Genomic DNA, 21,314 nt, shown 5'->3' with positions numbered 1-21,314 from the left:
TGTGTAAGTACTTAACATAACACTCAAACCCACTCAGAAAAACGATCTAACATGTTACTTTTACCATAACTTTGTAACACACTTACCATTGATCCATCCTTCTTCAAAGAAGCAATTTACTATTTTTGTTAATGACTAAAAGCATCTTTGATGCTATGCAACTCCAAAAGCCTACCAGCACTTAAATAACCCAGTAGTGGATGAGTATTGATTAATGCATATACTCAGACGGACCACTTCCTCGATTAAAGTTAAACATATTGATCCAAAAAGATGAAAACCATATTACTCAGAGAAGACTCAAAGTAACTTTTGACAGTATTTTATTACCTGCAGATGATTTTATATTATTTCAGCTAAACCATCCTATCTTTACCATTTACTTCCCTTTCATCCTGTACATTTTGTTTCATAGCATCAAAATAAAGTCAGCAATCCCTATACATACAAGCTAAGCACTTCTTACGACCAATACTTACCCTAACAGAATACTGTTTTATACTAATTTTATGAAAATAATAAATTAAAAAATTTCATTTTCACTAGGAAATAGACTTTTTGGAAGTAAAAGAGGATTTCTAATCCCACAACTTCACGGCTAAATGAATGTCCATTAAATTATATTTGCATTAGTTAAGAATAACATGCAGAAAAGTAAAATCTTAACAATATCAGAACGTTCCGTACTCCTTATTTACCATTTTCTAAGTGCTTGTTAGTCAATTCAAGCAAAAGCAAGCATGAAAATGTTTTCTTAACTGAAAAGAACTATGGAATGAAACTAAGAGATAAGTGTAAGGAAAACGGCACAGTTTTTGAGAGAGTAGATACCAGTTGGAAGCCCACAGAAAGTCAGTGCTACAAATGACAGAAGATAAACAGAGCATTATATTCAGATATTATGCTACTCCCTGGAGAAGCTCAAGGTATAAAAAGGTTCAAACAATGTTTTGTTATAAAAAGTAAAATTCAAAAGGAAAAAAAAAAAGAATCCATTCATACGAAGTTCTCAAAAAAAAAAAAAATCAGTTTTACTCAAAGTAAAACATACCTTCTCCTCTGATCAGATTTGGCTGCTTTCACAGCATATAAAAAGTACTATATATTCTGTAAGGCTCTATTGATTGATGTCCCACACCAACTCAGTCAGTTTTAAGTACTGCCTTTTTAGCATGGTAGCACTTTACACTTGATTTTAAAAGGCTCTGAATGACCAAAGACAACACAGGAAACCTCTACTAAAACGTTTAGATTCTACTCATAAGGAAATCTATTCTACAGAATTTCTATACTAATAGTACTCAACTGTGCACAAAACAGCAAACACATAATAAAACTGATGAGAGCAATCTTGTTCAGTTTGCAGCAAACGAGCATACTGACAGCCATTCCAGCTGGGCCAGGTTCACTCTGCGTTGCAGTAAATGAGTCAAAAGAAGTTGCATGGAATTTCTTTACTTTTTGAAAAAAAAAAAAAAAAACAAAACCTTTCAACTCCTGTCTTTATTATTTGTATCTTTATTGGGGTTTAGGTTGCACTAGACCCAATGTGAGCTCTAGCTTCAATGTACGGCTCTTGCAGATCCAAAGAAAGAACCCGGGACACACAGAGAGAGCCAGGGTGTAAGTCTAGCCTCAGCATGCATTCAGTCCTTCATGGATGTGGTTAAGTCACTTCTGGTAGTAGTTCTACAAATTAGGTAATTGCCCTGCAGTTTATTAGCTTCATATTTCAAAATTTTAAAATCCATTTTTAGTGGTACCTGTACATAAATATGCGTGTGAATAAGCAAATTCAAAAACTGGTCTTGCCTCCAACAGTTTATCTAATCTACATTAATCACAACAGGATTATTTTGTGAATGATAGAACATCAGATTGTCTTTTAAATGCACATAATCCAATTTACTGAAAGAAAACTATATAAAAATATTGGAACCTACCAAACAAATGCCACAGTGTCCCTACATCAATTCCACTTAAAATTCTTTAAGACTGGAAACCAACTATTCAGAAAGCTGGTAAGAACTGAAAAAAAAACATTTTTTTTTTTTCCTTCAACAATAAAGACTACGTGGAGTTACGATGTTGGCACAGAGCTACTGAAGCTCTATTTCATAATAAAAATATGTATTGGTAAACCTACAGAGAGACGTACACAGTCAGACCCTCATAATATTACAAAGCCCACGTCAAACCTGCCTGGGATCCATCTGCATACACCTGTTTATAATGTGTTTACAGTGTGTAAAGTGCAATGCTAATAAGACATAGCATAATCGATTTGAGATCTAGGTACCCATAACTAAATTGTGCAAACAGTATTTGCCTGTGAATTCCTAAAAGTAACTGGTGAGTAATACATCCAACGTCAAGGCTACTTTGAACAATGTGTATCCACAGATCCATGCTTCTTGTAAACTTCTCAATGCACTGTTCTCCAGAGAGGGATAGTATCCACAGCTCTCAACAGAACATTGCAATTTAGAAGAAAAATCTTTTTAGAAAACAAAACAAAACTTTCTCAAAAATACCTTAAAGCTGAAAGTAAGGAAATCTAATTATTCACAACCAGCATGGGAGCTACTTCAAAAAGTTACTCACATTCCTCAGTAAGAAAAGAAACAGGAAGGCAAGAAAAGGATCCAAAACAAAGAAAAAAAAGCAAATAAGTAAGCTATATTCCGCAAATATAAAATGTTAGTGGAATTGATGTGTTATTCTTCAGAGAATGGAAATTCCCTCCAACTGGAACCAGAAGGGAGAAAGGGTATAAACAGGTAAAACACGAGTTGATATTAGGAAGGTAAAATGGAAGAAGAGCAGCTAGCAAAGGATACAAAACCAAACAACAATCAAGCCTATTAGTATACCAGAAGCAGGAAACTCTCAAGGGAATAATTTGGTTTGCTAGAGCTGGGATTGAACAAAGCACTTGAAGATAAAGGCATTGCAGAAATCCAAATTATTTAATCAGCCTTCACCATGGAAGATGTTGGAAAAAATGCATATCTTACCTGATAAAGAGACTAACTCTTCCTCAAACTGAAAAATCAGAAAGGGGTAAGGAAACACAATAAATTCAAAGCAACAAAGGATGAGGGATGAGCTCCAGTCCCACTCGCATCGACAGGTGTTTTACCACTGATTTTAGCACTGACACTCTTTTGCTTCAGAACCAAACTGCAAACAGACCAACCGTTTCAAAATACAAAAGGCCTGAGCTGGGCATCACACTGTTCAGTGTGCAGCAGTGGTCAAAAGAGCAAGTAAAACAGCAAAATACAAAAAGAACGGGGCAAGGAGAGTAGGAAAGAATATACTTTTAGTCAATTTTCCAGAGTATTTATTCAGCTTACAGTTCCTGCTCTGAAGTGGCACATCACAGGAGTTTGACAACAATAAAAAATGATGATGGAAGAAAATTTTAAAAGCTGGAAAGAACTAGGAAGTTAACTTCACAAAGAGATGATACAGAGGAGACGCTGTAGAATTGCAAAGAACACTGTGAGATATAGGTACACAGGATGCTCTTCAAACTAAACTTTCTCTCATTACTAAAGCAAAGGGCCAATCAGGGCAATAAGTTACTAAGTCAAAAACAAAAGGACTGAAACATTTTACTGCATAAACCACAAAACTGTGTAATTAATTCACAGGGACATCTCCATGACAGTACCAAGGAATATCCTTTTGTGCTTTTGCTATTGCTATCACTTCTCTTTCCGGTTCAAACTCATATAAAGAAATTAGTGACACGGCAATAAACATAAATCTTCAGAACAGCTCATTTAGGGGAGCAGTTTCCCTTTCCTCTTGCCCTAATGTGTGAAACTTTTCAGGGTTGGATACCCCTCAGGTGAGAAAGGGGAGGTCTGGAGCATGGCTGCAGCAAGGACGAGGACAGCTAGCAGAGATGTTTCAAGTGCGTGCTCAAGTTGTAGCGTGCTGCCTGTTCTGTGCCAGGTCCTACACAGGTAATGCCAGCGGCGGATGGCTCAGAAACCTGCCAGCTGTTGGCACTGGATATATTGGGTCCCCATTGAGAATTAAGAAAGACACACTAAACTATCAATGTGTGACATTTGTGACTTAAATTACAAGGTAGGGCCATCCAAGGAGTCTCTCGTGTAACTCATGACACCTCGAAACTTCATATATCAATCAAACAGAAGGAAAATCTATCATTTCTGCTGTTGAGCACAGACCCACACACAGCTTTGGTAACGGCTACACCAACAAGCTCTCCCGAAAACACAGTATGACAGACACGCTCTTCACAATACTCATTCACACAGCTCTGCAAGTAACATCAACACAGTTCCATTCAATGAACACTTCCATGAAAAACCACTCAGTAGTGTCACAACTACAGAGATCATTGAAAATAACAAAGTTTGCCTGGTTTGTTTTGTTTCTCCAAATGAATGCTTACAAACACTCTTTTGCAATGTTTTTCCACAGTGGACTTAGTCAAACTTTATTCTATGATTCATTGGCTTGCTATTAATCATTTTGTCTGTCTGACACTGCAGAAAAGGAAACTACGGAGTCTACAAAGCTCCCACACTTACTAAGAGGTTCCAAAAGCAGCCATATTATACTCTCCAAGTTCAACAATAAACTTTGACAGACTCTCAACCTTGAAATGTTGAGTAATCCTAACAGAAATGACATGCAAGCCTACGTGTAACTTAAGAATAAATCACAGATCACTAAAGACACATGGAAATTGAAAGACACTGCTTTAGGAAGAGCGGAAGCCTTGACTTACTGTGGCTGTGCCGGAGACAGTTTGTGCATTTGAGTCCGCTGCGCTCTGTTCGGAGTGCGTCTGAGCAGGGGGGTACATGTTTAACGTGTGCTCTGGAACCGTGGTTTGGCCCGTGTAGTCTGGAGCGGGGTGAGGATGCGGGGCTGTGTATTCTGCGGGGATACCGTTCTGAGGTGGAGCAAACTGGGCCGAGGCATAAGGCTGTGCCATTGTGTCAGGAGGTGCTGTAGCTTCCTGATTACCCTGTAAAAACCAAAGGGAAGAAAAAGAAACGTGGTGTGAGATAAAATGAGTGATGATCTTGCACACGTAACACAGAAAGCAATAGCGTTCTGCTAAAACTGCTGGCCCAAAAAGGGCACAGTGGTTGTTTCTTGAGATGAAAGTTTCTTATCTGAATTAAATCAATTTTGTTAGCCCTATTAAATGTTATTATAATTAGACAAACAGAACTACTGTTCTCTGGATAACTGTAGACTACTCCTTAACTGGGAAAGGTCAGTGAAATCTACCTGAAATAACGCCTCAACTCAGACAATGAGGAGGGACAAAGCTCAGTTTATTCCAAGGCTGCCAAGCACAAGTGCCAGCACAGAGCTCTGACAAGCTTCGCCCACGGCTTGTGATCCATTCCAACCTACCAACCTACCAGTCACAGAACGTAACATCCGCAACCTGCACACAGAGCAGGGCTTGCGTGCATCCTGTTAACATAACTGTAACACTGAAAATATTTATATAATGCTCTGAGACATTCAGAAATACTTTGAGATACACTGAATTGAGCAACTACACACCACAAATAAAAAAAAAAAAACAAAAAAAAAGTAATCTGTCAAAAGAAACAGAATTGAGAACTTTAAAGGCTTTAAATTTTAAGATAATAGCATTTCATTTCCATATTACAATAAGCTTATACAATTAAAAACAAACGCCCTCATCTCTTTACAGATAGCTCCATCTTTATGTTCGACATAATAAAGTATAGTTAATTTGTCAATTAGCAACTTCTGCCTAAATGCTCTGCTCATACCAAACAGTAATAATATCAGGGAAGGAAACGTACAGAACAATCTTTCAGAACCTATATAAAAGATGTACATGACCTGATGCTGCAGGTGACACAGCACTAGAGGACACTAACACAGGGACTATTTTAAACTCAGACAAGCTGGTTTACAAGATAAAACTATCCCTCTAAATATCAAGTAACTCAAAATTAAATATTTGAGTAAAACTTCCACTAGTTTTTAAAATACCATCATTCTCCCACCAAAGCGTGTACAAGTACCTGCAGAGAAGGACTGTAGAGACTTGGCTTATTTGTACACCTGAGTCCTTGGTTTCCTAATTTCAAAATAGGCTGGATGAATAAAAGGTATTCACTTACTTACGGACATTTCCAGTCAAGTTCAACTAATTCACACATCAGTTCTCTGACCTGAACTGGTCCTAAATGCAAGAACTTCTAAGAACTTGTAAAATCACAGCACAGGAATAAGCCTTCGTGCATGGCAGGCTTAGCAGGGAAAATTAAATTTGCCTTTGTAAAAGACATTCAGTGTGTCTTAAAAAATTAAAACTTTAGATCAGCAAACCCTTTCTAATTTTAGTTCCATCTTTGCTACTATTTTAGCATACAGCCTTGAGCAAGTAGTTTACATTGCTTCATTCAACCATCTTTAAAATGAAAACAGTGACATTTACCTACTTCACAGCTGTAAGTCAGTAAGTTTCATCTGCATATATCTACAATCATTCCAAGGTTAATGCTGCACTGAAATTTTCCTGGTTTAGATTTCAGTGGAGGTTAAAAACGCTTGTAAATGTGTACCTATATCCTCTTATATTAAAATGGCGAAGTCCTTTTCTTCTTTCTTTTACCTAATATTTTCACTATTAAAAAAAATATTCCAAATTAAGTAAAAACCAGCAATGACTGGATTACACCAGAGACATTTATTAAATGTTAAAGAAGGATTTTTAACACTTGTGGAGGGAGACAGGGGATCTCAAATTTTTTAATCAGCTGTTTCAGGACGGACTTCAGCAAGTGGTAAGAATGAAAAACAGCAAACCAAACTTCTGCCTACATAAGCATTTTCACCGTGTTGGCTTTGAAACCCAGTAGCTGGTTACTGCTGGTCCTGAAGCTATTCCTTCATGTCAGATGCTAAACACGACACTAGAGTCAGCAGCTGTTAAAAAAGAACAATAATGGCACAAAAGGGAGCAAAGGCTAATGTCCAGGTGCATTTGATCTGAAGTTTTTCATACTACCTTAAGTCCTAAACCAGATGTTGCCGAGACCCCCACTGTTCCTCATTAACATTGACAGCAGTGCCATGAGACCCTAATTAATATTCAAAGCATTCACATTTAGTGCTAATTACAGCTAATATTTAATTAAGAGAGTTGAACTTCCTTATTATTTTTACCAGCAACTCCAAACAATTCACTTTTCAGATTTATCAGAAAATGGCCATCAGAAAATGGCAATTCCCCAGCACCCTCATGTTGCAGAGACTCTTTCATTAGATTTGTTGAGCTGAGGTCTGGATCACTTATTTATAACCAAGACCCCATTAATAAGTAAACAACAAAAGGTCAGGGGTTTGTCTCTTTTTTTTTTTTTTTTAAATATATAAAACTTCTACATAGTCAAGGATTTGCAGCCTTGCCATTAATCAAACAAACAAACAACTCCACCATGCTTAGAGTAGGAAACCGCCCTGCAAGATTATCAGTTCAGGCATTGCACAGTCATTAAATGTTTAGGCAGAAAAAAAAAAAAAAAACAAAACAAAACCCCGAAAGAAATAATACTTGCAGAGTCCAGTGTAGGCCATAAGTTTAAAATGAGAGTGACAATAAATCTGAGTTGTTTGTCTCTTAAAATCGGTGCCTGCTGTAGCCTTTCCTAGCCTTTCAAATTAGTGTGAACATATGATTTACAATCAATGCAACAGACAGTATGACAGTGTAGTATAAAAGCATGTATGGATAAACATGGTCTCTACTACTCACATGGGTATCAAGCCAAGAGCTGATTGTTTAGAATATTAATTTATATCAAGAACAATGCAGTGTCAGCTAATGCACGTGTTCGTGGAAACCCCAGACCACAGAAAAGTCAGATATATTTGAATAGATTTTAAAGAACAAAAAATTCTTTAAGTATAATCACCTAAAATGCCCCTTTATTGTGCTTTTTAAAATAGAGAGAACTAAAATGACTAAAGGAAATAACAGATCTAATGCATTAAGTTGAAAATATGAACTGGTTCTAAAAGCAACAGGAAATATTGATCCTCAATTAGCCTATGAACTCAGGTATGAGAGCAATCTCCGAACTGCGGATGACAGTACACAGACGTCGTTAATACAGCCTAGGCAGGAGAGGCTAAACAGAAGTCGTCCATTCAGACTCGGTTCCAAGTATCTTTAGGATTAAATGACCCCTTAATGCTCACTTTGTGCATGGTTTTTAATAAAGTAGTTTTTGGCAACAGAAAGAAGAACAAAGGATGGCAGACAGTCAGGCTCTGCTAAATGTTCTGGCCTGAGTTTTAATGAAAACCACATTTCAACTCAAAAATATGCTTTACGTGGCAGTGTATAAAATCAAATTTATTACTTTCTGGCTAAATGTTGAACTCAAAAGAACAAAAAAAAGAAAGCATTCCAATGATGTAGGTAAGCGAAGTTGCTCCTACTTCATATATATTACTCCATTTGAAGAAAAGCTTACTATTTAAAATGCTCCTAGTATCTCAGAACTCAACATGCCTTTTCAGCATCTTCTGCTCTGAAAGGATTTCATAATTAAGAAATGCATGAAAAGTGTCAAAACATAATAAAGCAAGCCCGTTATGTTTGTACACAAAAGACAGAGCACAGAAAACATTATTTATGCAGCGTTCCTTTTTAAAAACACATTTGCAGCATAAAAATGTATTCAATAAAAACCTTTCTGCTTGCCTGCATTTTCAAGTCTAACAGTTTATTGTTTGTTTCACTCTATTTTCTGTTTGGTGCATTTTGTTTCTTTGGCAAGAGACATCCTCACATTTAGAGAACACCTCTCGTGCTGTAGTTAAATGAGCCAAACTGCATCATATCCTTAGGGCACGGAAACAAAGAAGAGAAACGCAACACTACTCTGTAAAACTGCTGGTGACAAGAACGGCTCAGTTCGATATACCAAGCACAGCAGAGACACATCATCACCACCGGAGTTTGCACTCCTTCAGATTTAAGCAAGAAAACACGTATTAGAAATCTCGCAAGCAGCGGTGCAGCTGGTTATAAGAAATGCCCTGGCTTGACTAAAATCAAGAGTTTTGAGTGAAAATAAAAGTGAAAATACCTGCTGTACCATCCTGCTCCCTTTATTCTCCATAAACTTAGCAGCTGCTCTAGTCCCAGGCCATGCAGCATCTGCCCAAAGCAAGCATCAATTATGGATGAGGGCGTGTGAGCAGCGTAATGCGTGCACGAGTGTGGATGATGAAGGAGACGGAGCTAACGCAAGGCTTCCTGACCCCCCTTCTCAACATCTGACTGCTCCCAAAACCTAATCCAGATGGGACTCTTTCAGTTTGCTGGGCCTCGCCCCATCAATCACAGCAAGCCACTCCTCCCTCTCCTGCTACCAGTTATAGAGCGCACCACTGAGCAGATGATTGCACACAGAAGAAGAAAAAGCACAGCTTGACTACATTAATAGCTGTTTAAAAAACATTAGAAATGCTACTATGTAAGCTGCCGGAGGCCAAACATTTTTGTTTTAAAATTAAGACGGCTATAATTCAAAGTTACAAAATTCGTAACTTTCCAGTGCCTTGGCTTTTGGTAACTACAATGTACAGTAACGTGTGTCGTTTCTATGCGACTAATTCATCCTACATGTGGTAAATACCAACGCGATTTCTATTTTAAAACTGCTGAACTCCACAAGTAAAGCATCAATACTGAGGTAGCCTGTTTTAGATTAAATGTACTTTATCCTTCCATACAAATGAAATAGTTTCCTTTTTTTCTTTTTTTTTTTTTTTGTTTTGCTTTATGACATCCCTCTCGCTTACCAGGTGAAATATTTCAAAAATGCTTCCAAGGTTCAGTTCTGTGAGGCACTTCAAGCGACTTAATTCTTCACTATTAAAGGAACTTTCTGAGATTCTCTGAAGGTAGTTTTAAAATTATTAAACTTCTAGATAAATCACATAATAAAGACAAAAAAAAACCAAACCCAAACCTAAGAAGATATAGACAGCCCCAAAGAAAACACATTTATTGCCACTCTGTCGCAGACTGCCTACAGACACAAGAATTCAGAAACCAGGCAGACATGTAACATGGGAATTATTGTTATAAATGTTCGAATTCTAAGGAGTGGGCAGAAGAGCAGATAAATAGCCATCAATTCATTATTAAACTTATATTCCACTTGAAATATATTGGATTTCTTTAAAGTGGCAGAGTAATTCTTCCAGATTTGTTGCTGGCACTCCCCAATTAATGATAATAAAAGCAGCCACTTCAAATTTTTTAGAAGGAATCAGACACCCCACCACGCTGGACCGATAATCACAACCGACTGACTCCGCGAGCTTCCTCTGTTGTAGCTTAATTATCTGACCAGGCCACTTGACTGAGATCATTTGCTTCTGCAATCACACAAAATGAATTCTCCAGCCACCTCTCTTTTTTGGAAGGTTCGGTACAAAGCCAAATTCAGATTTCATTTAAAAAACAATCTCATTCTGAAAGAAAGGTATCCTCAAAAATAAGAAAGATAACGCAAAATATTTTTTTCCGGCAAGCATAAGGGAAAAAGGTAACAGTAAGTAAGCAAAAGAGAATTTCTTTACTACCTTAGCAAGAAAGCACCATCTCTAGTCCCATAGCAGAGAAACACTTACTTTTGGTTGCCTTCATGCGTAACATACTGTATGCCAGTAGAAGTCTGTGCTCATGCTACTGCTTCACATACATTTGAAAATGAAATATGAATTTTGTGTCAGTGCCTGAAGTATGGAACAGACTAACTAATGAAACATCACAACACCCTGCAAAGTAGGAAAGTTATATACGTTTACTTACATGTAACAGAAGGCGGCAAACAACTTATCAAAAGCTAAGTCCTGGTCTGAATTCCTGCCTGCATTCCAGACCACACGGTATTATGGATGTATGGACATACAGGAATAAAGCATTCCCTCTGACACCTCCATCCTTTCCAGCTGTCACTGATGAAACTTTCTACTCCTTTTATGACACTGTGATTTATTATACTAGCTTTCCTTGTCCCACATGACAATTCTTTCTCCTGCCAATGGCCCAAATGGACATGGCTCTGTCACACCAATTTGTTTTGCTTCCACATAACCATTTAAATCTTTTTTTTTTCTCTAGTTTCCTGTCTATCCCTCACTTTCTCCAATCTGACTCTCGAGTATTTTATACAGGTCTTTTCAACTGCAACTCATCCTTCTATTCCATCACCCAATATTTTTCTTTTTTTACATACAAGGAAAAAATTTTACATCAAATTTTGAAAACACGAGCCTCCAAAACTGGCTGAAGACCCATATAGAAAGAAAATCTGGAGCATTCAGCAGGTGTATCTACAATTCATTTTCACAATGAGAACTGATTCTTAAAACACTTCAAAAGAAAGGTAATAAAAGGAACTTGTCCTTTCCCATAAACCAATACAGGAAAGTACACCTTTACTGAAGCATAGCGAAGAAGATGATACAGCATCCTTGCACCCAAAAAGAAGAAAAAAAAAAAAAAAGAAGGATTAAATTGTCAACACATAAGGTGCATAAAAAGCTGCCTGAGTTAGTGGCCTTTAAAGAAAACAGCAGTCCACATTTAGAAGTCTAACTGTCAGTCAGCTATGAGTGCCATCCCTTGGGCATCAAGATCAGATCCAAAGTCGTTGAACACTTTTTGTGGAAGACTTGCATGAAGTGTCAGAATGCAGATTCAGACATGACAGCAAATAGGGGGAGCAGTTACATGGGTCTTGGAAAGCTAGACAAGAACCTGACCAAAGTCCTGCTTTTGGGGCAGAGTAACCCCACGCATCGGTACAGGCTGTGGACTGACCGGCAAGGGAGCAGCTTCGCAGAAAAGGATCAGCGAGAGTCCTGGTGAACAGGACGTCAAGTACGAATCCTCAGCCCGCCTTTGAGGCAATAAAGGCTAACTGCACAGGGCTGGCATTAGCAAAAGCACAGTCAGTGGGCTGAGGAGAGACATCATTCCTCCCTGCGCAGCACTTGTAGGACAGAACCTGGAACAACGTCTCCAGTCTGGAGTTCCCCAGGACAGGAGATGTACTTGCAGACTTGGGAGTTCAGTGGTGGGTGGCCAAGACGGCTGAAGGGCTGGAGCACAACACACAAGGAGAGGCTGAGGAAGCTGCTTTAGCACAGCGTGCAGAAGAGATGGCTAACAGACAACTGCATCTTCTCCAACTTAATAGATGGTTACAGAGACCTTTCTTAGAGGCACAGAGTGAAAGAAGAATTAAGAATTAAAAGTTGCAGGAAGGTAGGTTCTGATTCACTACATAGAATGAAATTAATGTGAAGGAAGTTAAGCACAGGAAAACACTGCTCAGAGAGCTTATGACATCTTGGAGACTTTCAAAACTCAGCTGGAGAAGCCCCTGAGCAACCTGATCTGTGCAGTTACTCCCGATTAAAAAAGGATGTTGGGATCAGATGGGCTTTGAAGTTCCCCTCCAACCTACACTATTTGATGATTCCATATGGTTTCAACAGTAGCAGAATAGCCTCAAAATGGATTTTATACTTTCATCCTATTCGATGACTTTCCTCAAAGGATTTACTGACAAGGAAGAGACTGGCTACAACTCCTAGTCTGCTTTCTCTCCTCAAGAAACAATATCTGTTATTAGGGATGGATTTGGAATGCTTTCTGAAAACCATGTATTTACATTTGTTTAATCCACAGCCAGAGCAGTATGAAAGTGGCAATCACCACACGGCATGCAAGACAAGAATAGTTTCAACAAACAATGCAAATCAATGTTGTAAACAATGACATGTCTTAATTTTCTACCAAATGTCACCATTTTCATCATACGTAAAGGAACACTGCCTTTATAGCTACTTCTCCACAAAAAGAGTATTTTTCCCTGCCTTCTGCATCACCTCTAAAACAAAAACTACTACAGGCATGTAAGCTTTCTAATTTTATCTGCTATTTTTCTACTGAAATTAGATTTTATTCCATTTTATATATTAATTTATTGAAAATCACTGCCATCTTCCAAAGACAAATTGTAGTAAAGCTACTATGTTAATTTTCTAATTTTTCACTACCTTAAAAAGTGGTTGAAAAAGACAATTTTTTTTTTTACTGCAATACTGAAAATAAGGGATTTTTAAAGCTTGATCACTTCCCAAATCAGTTCACAAGCAAATGTGACAAGAGCAGTGAGAGGTTAATGCACTGAAGAAACAATCAATGGGAGTTGGAGAAGGAAGACAAAGCAGCAGACATATATTATGTTATATTGACATAAAAGACTTTGTCCTGAGAAACCATTTCTTAATAATATTAAGTCTTCAATTTGCAAGAACAAAGGCAAGAGTCCAAGCAGTAAATGACAGCCCTTACAAGAAACAGTAAAAACATCAATCTGTTCTTACAGCCTAGCTAACACACATCTCAGAGCTACCACCCCTGATGATGTGCACGAGAGCAAAGAAACACGCGCTACAACCACATAGCCTGCACATCTGCAAAGCAAGGACCATTGGGCCTTCTTTTATAACTGCAGACAAAAATATTATTCATAGCTCAAGCAGTGGAAGCAGCAGAGATGCGTTGGCAAGACTGTTTTACCAGGATGGATTAGCAGGCTCCTGAGAAGCCAGACACACTCGCCGAGGTGACCAACCATGCTTATGTAGCAAGGTTATGTCTGGTCTCAACACAACCCCGCATCATGCTTTGTAAGCCTTTCTTCACGGCTCCACTGAGACTGTCCCTACCCTGTAACTTAGACACAAGTGAAAGTATTTCCAGAATTTGAGTAAAATAGCTTCTCTAAATGCCACCTTATTGGTCAAGGCTTGAACATTGCAAAAGATGAGTCTGCAGAGGGGAAGAGAACAGCAATCAAATCCAGTTGGAGGTGTATGGTTTCCAACAGTTAGATCATTTCTAGAAAACTGAGAAATTCTTATAATGTAACTAAAGCAATTCATTTAGGATTTGTTTTAAGTAGGTTCACAGTCACACAAAGTTATTCCCAATTTACAGATGCTGCCTCATCCAGAGTGTATTAAGTGAACTGCTTTTTCAGTTGGTTTCCTAACGGACATATCACAGAATACAGCAATGTATTTACCAGCTTTGCCAGCCATAGGAAGTGCTGAACCTACAGTCACATGTGCAGAGACAACACGTTTCAAGGCCACTTGTTTTGGAGAAACCATACTACAGTTTCATATGAACTTACTTATTTTTCAAAAAAAAAAAAAAATTATTTTACATTTAAAAAAAAACACCAGACAGAATGAGTAATGTGTGTCACAATTATTACAGACAGAGAACCAAGAAAACAGAACTGTGAACAGGCACAGCGTTTTCACTGTTCAGCCTAGCAGACTTCTGTCTCCTTCACAAAAACACCACTGAAGTCACTGCACCAAAACGCAGCGTGCCCTAGGTGTTCAGATTTGTAGTAGAAGAAGGCTGTAGGGACAGAGAAAGTAATGTTACACAAGAAGACCGAAGGGCAGCAGCAGTTGAGTACAAACTGGCATGCCATCTCTGAACTGAACATTTTGAGTGACCTCTCTTAACCAGGGACACAATCCTTCACTGATGAGCTGTGATTTGCCCTCAGAAAAGAACAGGGACATTTCTCCTCACAATCCCTCATGCTGAATCATTTTCTAAGCCAGCACCACAATAACCACAGCTCATCCATTACATGTGAAACAGTTCCAAGTTTCAATATCACAAATGGGGGAATCATTACTTGACTCTACTGAAATAAAACAAGGAAGAAGTTTAGCTTAGCCCCGCTCAGGACCAAGCTACACAGTCTTTCCCTCACTCCCCCCACCCTCCAGTGAAGGAGAATTGGGAAAGAAAAGAAAGCAAAACTCCTGGGTTGAGATTAAAAAAATGTTTAAGAAAACAACAGAAAAGAAAACAGAGATGGAAAACAAACAAACAAACCCCAATAACAGCAAATACTGAAGCAGGTCACTCACAGCACACCAGCTCACCATGGATCCTGATGCCCAGCTCCCACCCCAGCAGCAAAAGCTGCCCCCCAGCCCCATCCCCACTTTATACCCTGAGCAGGGGGTCACAGGGTGTGGAGCAGCCCTGGGGCCAGTTTGGGTAACCTGTCCCAGCTGAGGGCTAATTGGTAACTGTCCCAGCTGTGTCCCCAGCAGCAGGGGCCACCAGCTCCAGCTCCTCTCCCAGCTCTGGTGAAAATTAACTCTGTCCTAGCCACAATAAGGTAACAATAGTCCTGTCTTCTAAAAAGGCAAGGAGGACAATTCAAGGAACTACTGACCACTCAGCCTCATCTCAGACCCTGGAAAGAACATGGAGCACATCGTTTTGGAATCCATTTCCAAGCACACAGAAAAGCCTTATGTCATTTGAAATGGTCAACACAGATTTTTCTAGCAAACAGTGCTCAACCTGGTTGCCTTCAAAAAAACAAAAACAACTTGCCTCACAGACAAAGTTAAAGCATCAGATAGAATCTGCCTTGACTTCACTAAAGCTTTTAATGCCATCTCCCATAGCATTCCCAGTTGAGAGTTGAGGAAGGAAGGGCTGGGCTGTCAGATGGGTTGAAAACAGGCTGGACTGCCAGGCTCCAAGATCAATGGCTTAAAGTCTGGCTCATGACTGTAGTAAGTTGAAGACTTAAGGGACAATACGGGGTCTCACGTTGTTCAACAACTTGGAGAATGACAAAAAGCACATCCTCAGCAAATTTGCAAATAACACTAAACTACAGAACCTCAATCCAGAGATACCTTAATAACCCCAAGGGAATCAGAATCCTTACCTAGTTCAACACAGAAAAATAAAAATCTCTGCACTGTAGGCATCATGGAATAACATATTGAGAGAATGAAGTTCATTCCATGTTCACTGAACTTTCAGTTTTAGTCTGTATATAATAAAGGTATTAAAACACAGAAATGTAATCTATATTAAATGGTAAGTGCCTCGTTATTTGCCCTTAGAAGCAGACTGTTCACAGACTATAAATCTTTTACATTGCAAATGAAAATCTATTATTTCTTTTTTTTCTCCTCTCCAAAAAAAACCCACCAAACCAACTCATCTCTGGATTGTTAATGGAGATCTCATGCAATAACATTCAATTGTATGTGGAAATTGCATATATTCTACATTTTACCTGTAACGTTTCAGCAGGAAGAATTTTTTGTTTTATATGCCCCGCCTAAATATTTTAAACAAATCCGGCAGGATAGTTATGAATTCAATATATCCACAAATCTTACTTCCCTGTTTCAAGAGACAAGAATTATGATCTTCATGTCCATAAACTTTTTATTAAAATTAAGTTATTTCAACAGAGCAGAATAGTTTTATGGACAATAAATTCACCATTCTGCTGTTTCTCTTCTTTAAATTTTCAGGAAAAAAATAAATATAAAGAATTTAGAATTTAACTATTTTATCATTTTTTTCAGACAGTGCCCACTTCCTATCTCTATCTAATTTTAAAATTTGCATCATTTTGTTATTTATAAGGGAACATAGATGACCTGAGCTGCAATGACGAACTAACACAGCAATGCCATCTTGTAAATACCAGTTAAAGCAGCATTCGTTTTTTTGGCACTGAAATTAAATGATGGAACATGATCTCCGATGTTATTTACTCCTAAGATTAAAATGACTATCAAAACATCATTGGGCACAAGGAACAGACAGATTGGCTCTCTGCCTCAGCTACAGTTTGCTATGCTTGTTTATTGCTAAGATCATTTGTGTACTTCAGTTAACATTTATGTTAAGACGCTGTTATAGCATTAACGAGGAACTGTTTATTCCAACAACGTTTGTCGTTAGCAAACACTGAAGAAAGGTAAAGCTTTTCTCACCAAGGAGATAAAAATGGCAAGAACATTTGCCTGTGCAGTGCAAGATGTATTTCTAAACACTGCTGAATGTCACAACTGGCTGAAAAGAAACTAAAACCTATTAATAGAGTGCTACAATGAATGTGCAGTTATGAACAAAATGAACAAATTCCTTTAACGGTTCCTACAGCACTGGAAAGATTTTCACTGACTATACTGATGGGCAAGTTCTCCTCTGTTAAATCTCTAAAAAGCTTCTGTTACTATGAAAGGAATGGCCAATTTGTCTTTGTATTTTAATTTCTCCATCTGTAAGACAGGGACTAAAGCTCCCCTCAAATCTGCAGGACTATATTGCTTCTCGCTGCACATCTTCTCTAGGAGATTTTTTTTTTTTTTTACTAGCCCTTCTTTACAAGACTGAACATATACATATGGTAGTAAATCTTGCTATAAATCTGGCATCTGCCATATGCCATAGGTGCTTAACCCTGGTAAGCTTAAAAACCATTGCTTTGAACAATATCCATTAAAAAAATAATATAAATTGTGAGACTGGATAAAAATGATTTTTCTCAGTTTACAGTCTTATTTGGTACCTCCGTGTGTAAGGAAGGCAGGGTTAGTGGAAGGAAAGGTATTTCCAAAACTGAAACAGCATGGAGGAAAACTTTGGCATATTTACCAGAAGCATAAGGCTAATTTACAGCAACCACATCCAACAACGTTTGTGTTTATACAGTGTAGCGGCATGTGTAACAGCCACAGCATCCAAACACTGAAATTAGTGAAAATAAGCATCTACATAGACTATTTTGGGAGAGAAGAGTTCCAGCCTGAAAACTGCGTTTAACCTGCACAAAGTGAACTGCATGTCTTTCACACTGTACCATGAGATGAAATAAGATACCAAACAATTCTGGAACAGTTGAGCATTTGCTGAGTGTGCATCTAGCAAGATGAAGGATACAGCAAACGTGTTAAGTGTTTTAGCTGCAAAAGACATTCAGATTAGATACTGCTACGTAGAAATTGATAGTAACATGTATTCAATCAGAAAAGTGGTTTTTCTTTTAAATATTACAATCACTTGGTACAGTACATCACTCGTGTCAAGTTAAATTTCATCATATCGGCATACTTTAAGAAAAATCCTGAATACCTACTCATATACCCATGCCAAGAGGGATTCTATGAGACTTAATGAAGCCTTTTCCTTTTACTTAACATTATGATACCCGTATAGAACAATTCTGATATGTATTATACCCTCAAACTAATTTATTCCACTCTGTTTTTAATGCACAATGCATACCAGCCTGGACCACAGTTACAGTATAATGTGTACTGTCAATCGCTCACGTTCTGCTGAAGCCTGCCTCTGTAAAAGGAAAGACATTTTCCTTGAAGCAGCAAAAAAAAGTATAATTAAAGTGTTGCTAGTTTTCTAGAAAGTAAAGCAACATCATCTGCTTTCTACTAGTTAAGAGCACATTGTATAAGGAGCAATAATTACGAGCTCACTAATGCCTACGGATTTTTGTCAGACTGAGAATCGGGTATGTGAGGGACTGTGCCTCAGAAAAGGTGTTTCAGCAATGCAACACAAACTGGATCAGCTTTTACTGAACTACGCTTTTTCCACAGATGTTTAAGGGCTTATCCAAAAAAAAAAAAAAAAACAAAAAACAAAAAACAATGAAAAATGATCACTATATAATCCATCAGAAATAAACCAGTTCTCAGCTGCCAGAGACTAAACACATCAACAAAAAAGGAGAACATCAATTTCGTTCTGGGAAAGTAACCGAAACGGTAAGTGGCACGTATGTCAAGCATGCACTTTGGCAGAATTCAGCACACATGAAAACTGTGTGAATAGAATTTAGGCTCTAACATAGGGACCCAAATGGTAGAAGTCTGCCTCTACAAATGTACAGAGTTTATTTTGCCAAACCTTTTAGTGAATTCTCCTCTCTTCTCATCCAGATCCTGATTTAATATTACCTGTCTTTTAAACCTCCCTCTGCCTCTCTCAGTCTTCTTTATATCCTCCTTCTTTATCACTTCCTCTACATCCTCTTTCTACAGATACCTGCAAAAGTATGATTCTCTCATTTAATATTTATTACAATTGAGAGTACAGTAGATGCAAAATGCTGATTGACGTGGTAACACAGTAACTACGCATAAGTGTGAACATGAAAAGCAATGGACAACCTTTATATATACATACTTAAAAAAAAAGTAGATTCAAACCCTCCAATGAGGAGGTCTGCAACAGCATCAATTAAGAGAGGCAATGCACACCAAATTCAATTTCAGTGGCACGCACACACATAGTATCAAACTATGAACCAAATTCAATGGGGAGCTATGAAGCACAGTAAATTGATATGAAAATGTTGTTTGCTAATAAGGATTATAAAATATTTTTAAAAATTATTTGAATTTCATTTCAGTAACACAGATTGAACATCAGTTAACCTGAACTCAAGACCTCTCACAGACTTCAGAAGCAAATTATGATATAAAATATTTCAAATTAAACAGAGAATATGACATTAATTTAAACTCTAAGCAGTACACATAGTAAAAGTCTTTATTGCTCTAAGCGGAAAGGTGGGAGTGAGGGTGAAGATACTCTGAACTTAAATCGCGATTTCTCTCTGTCTTGGCTTTAATAATTTAATACATTTTGCTTCCATTTCTTACATACATAAACCAAAAACTGAAAAGAATAGTTTGCTACTAGAATTACTTTCTGTGAACTTGAAAGCGCAACGTCATTGCACCATTTCACTGAAAATAACAATTTAAAATAAATAAATAAATTATCAATACACTACAAACCCTGCACTGACCCACACAGCTCAGCTAAACGTTGGTTCCCACTGCCTTAGGTAGCCCCTTTCTGATGGAACTCTCCATCAGTACTGTAACTTGCACGTCCTCAAATTCTCTTATTTTTCTGCAAGTTTCAAAATAATCTTTTTTTTTTCAGAGAATAATCTCAGGCAAATTTTATTCATAAGCCACCTGTGGTTCACCTACAAGTAACACTGAGTTTTGAAATACAAATTACTTCACAATTAGAAATAAAATAATTAAAACAGCCTTAACAAAACTCTCTGCAACCGCACTTGCCAGGTATGTACCATTAAAGAGTCAGCTGCATGTTAACCGCAATCTAGGAAAAAAAAAAAAAAAAACCACAGAATTTATAGGAAAAGTAGCTTTTACACATGATTTCAGGGGCACATTAAAGAAATACCTGCCATAAATATAAAAATAAATCAGAAGTGGGTGAAGATACTCACAAGCATGTATATTGCCATTTTGTACTTCCAGTCTACTCAGCCCAGTTAACGTGGTTAACTGTCACCAAAACAGATCTCTGAAAACCAGTAGTAGAAGAGATTCCAATATTCATACACAACTACCTTGAACTAATATCTTTTTTCATGTATGAAACATCTGCTTGCCAGGGAATCTTATTGTGCCGGATCACCTCTGACAAACAGAGCTGCCTCTTCCCGACAGAAACAGCTATGTTTTCTCAGTGATCACGGAAGCAAAAGAGGAATTTTCAATATTTTTGAGTAATTAACTAGAGAAATACAGCCAGGCAGAGCTTGATCTCCAACAAATCCCTTCCCCTGAATAGCAGCTCACACAGGTCACCAGGATTAGAATTTCAGCAGAACCCAAACTTTTTATTTTTAAATACAACCCAAACTTTTGCACGTTGCTGTAAATGACAAAGCATTAAAAGTATTTGGGAGTAACAGGGCGATTTGCACAGACTTTTTGCAAAAGGCTGCATTTTATTTTTAAGAGGTAACTAGGCTTCATGAAGACACTCTGCTGAACTTATTTTTTTCGTTTCACATATCAGTGTCTTTTGCTTTGCAGAAACTGCTACAGCTTTCCAACTACTGAACTGAGCAGGAGCACCGAACTAGAAGCATCGTTAGGGCACAGTAAGCCTGACCTAGTTACTGAGATACTATGTTACATTAGATTTTGGGATGCGTGCTGTTTTTATGAATATCCTGTACTTTCCAGTCAGATGATCAGCAAGGAAATGACAATGCCCAACACATCACCATCTGCAAACTCAGAAGAAATTTGGGAGCTCCTTACATGCGACTGCACGCTCTATCAGATGGTTTGGCTTTTTGGATCCCCAAAATGGTTCCGTATATGCAACCCAGTTCTCTGCTGAATCAGATGAAGCCTGGGCACGAAATATATTTTTGCTGTCTCAACCAGAGGACTGTGCGCTTCCACCTTCAGAGCTTGTTCATTCTCCACAGTCATTCCTGCAACTATCTGTCTAGGTACTCCTTCCGTTTAACAGCAGGCTGCTGGAAAAACAAGCAAGTTAAGGAACCACA

At 38.0% G+C, this 21,314-nt stretch overlaps 1 protein-coding gene across 36 annotated transcripts in view; it reads right to left on the bottom strand.

Annotated features, from left to right (window-relative positions):
* Positions 1 to 21,314, bottom strand: part of RBFOX1 (RNA binding fox-1 homolog 1) — a 968,785-nt gene that overhangs the window by 130,814 nt on the left and 816,657 nt on the right. For all 36 annotated transcript variants that reach the window (XM_086759520.1, XM_086759516.1, XM_086759504.1 and 33 more), the window contains one exon: positions 4,775 to 5,017. In XM_086759520.1, the coding sequence (XP_086615646.1) occupies positions 4,775 to 5,017 (243 nt within the window). The remainder of the gene's footprint in view (positions 1 to 4,774; positions 5,018 to 21,314) is intronic.

The sequence above is a fragment of the Chlamydotis macqueenii genome, chromosome 15, assembly GCF_036417535.1.
Source record: "Chlamydotis macqueenii isolate bChlMac1 chromosome 15, bChlMac1.mat, whole genome shotgun sequence".
NCBI classification, from domain to species: domain Eukaryota; kingdom Metazoa; phylum Chordata; class Aves; order Otidiformes; family Otididae; genus Chlamydotis; species Chlamydotis macqueenii.
This window is presented reverse-complemented; position numbering and strand designations above follow the sequence as displayed.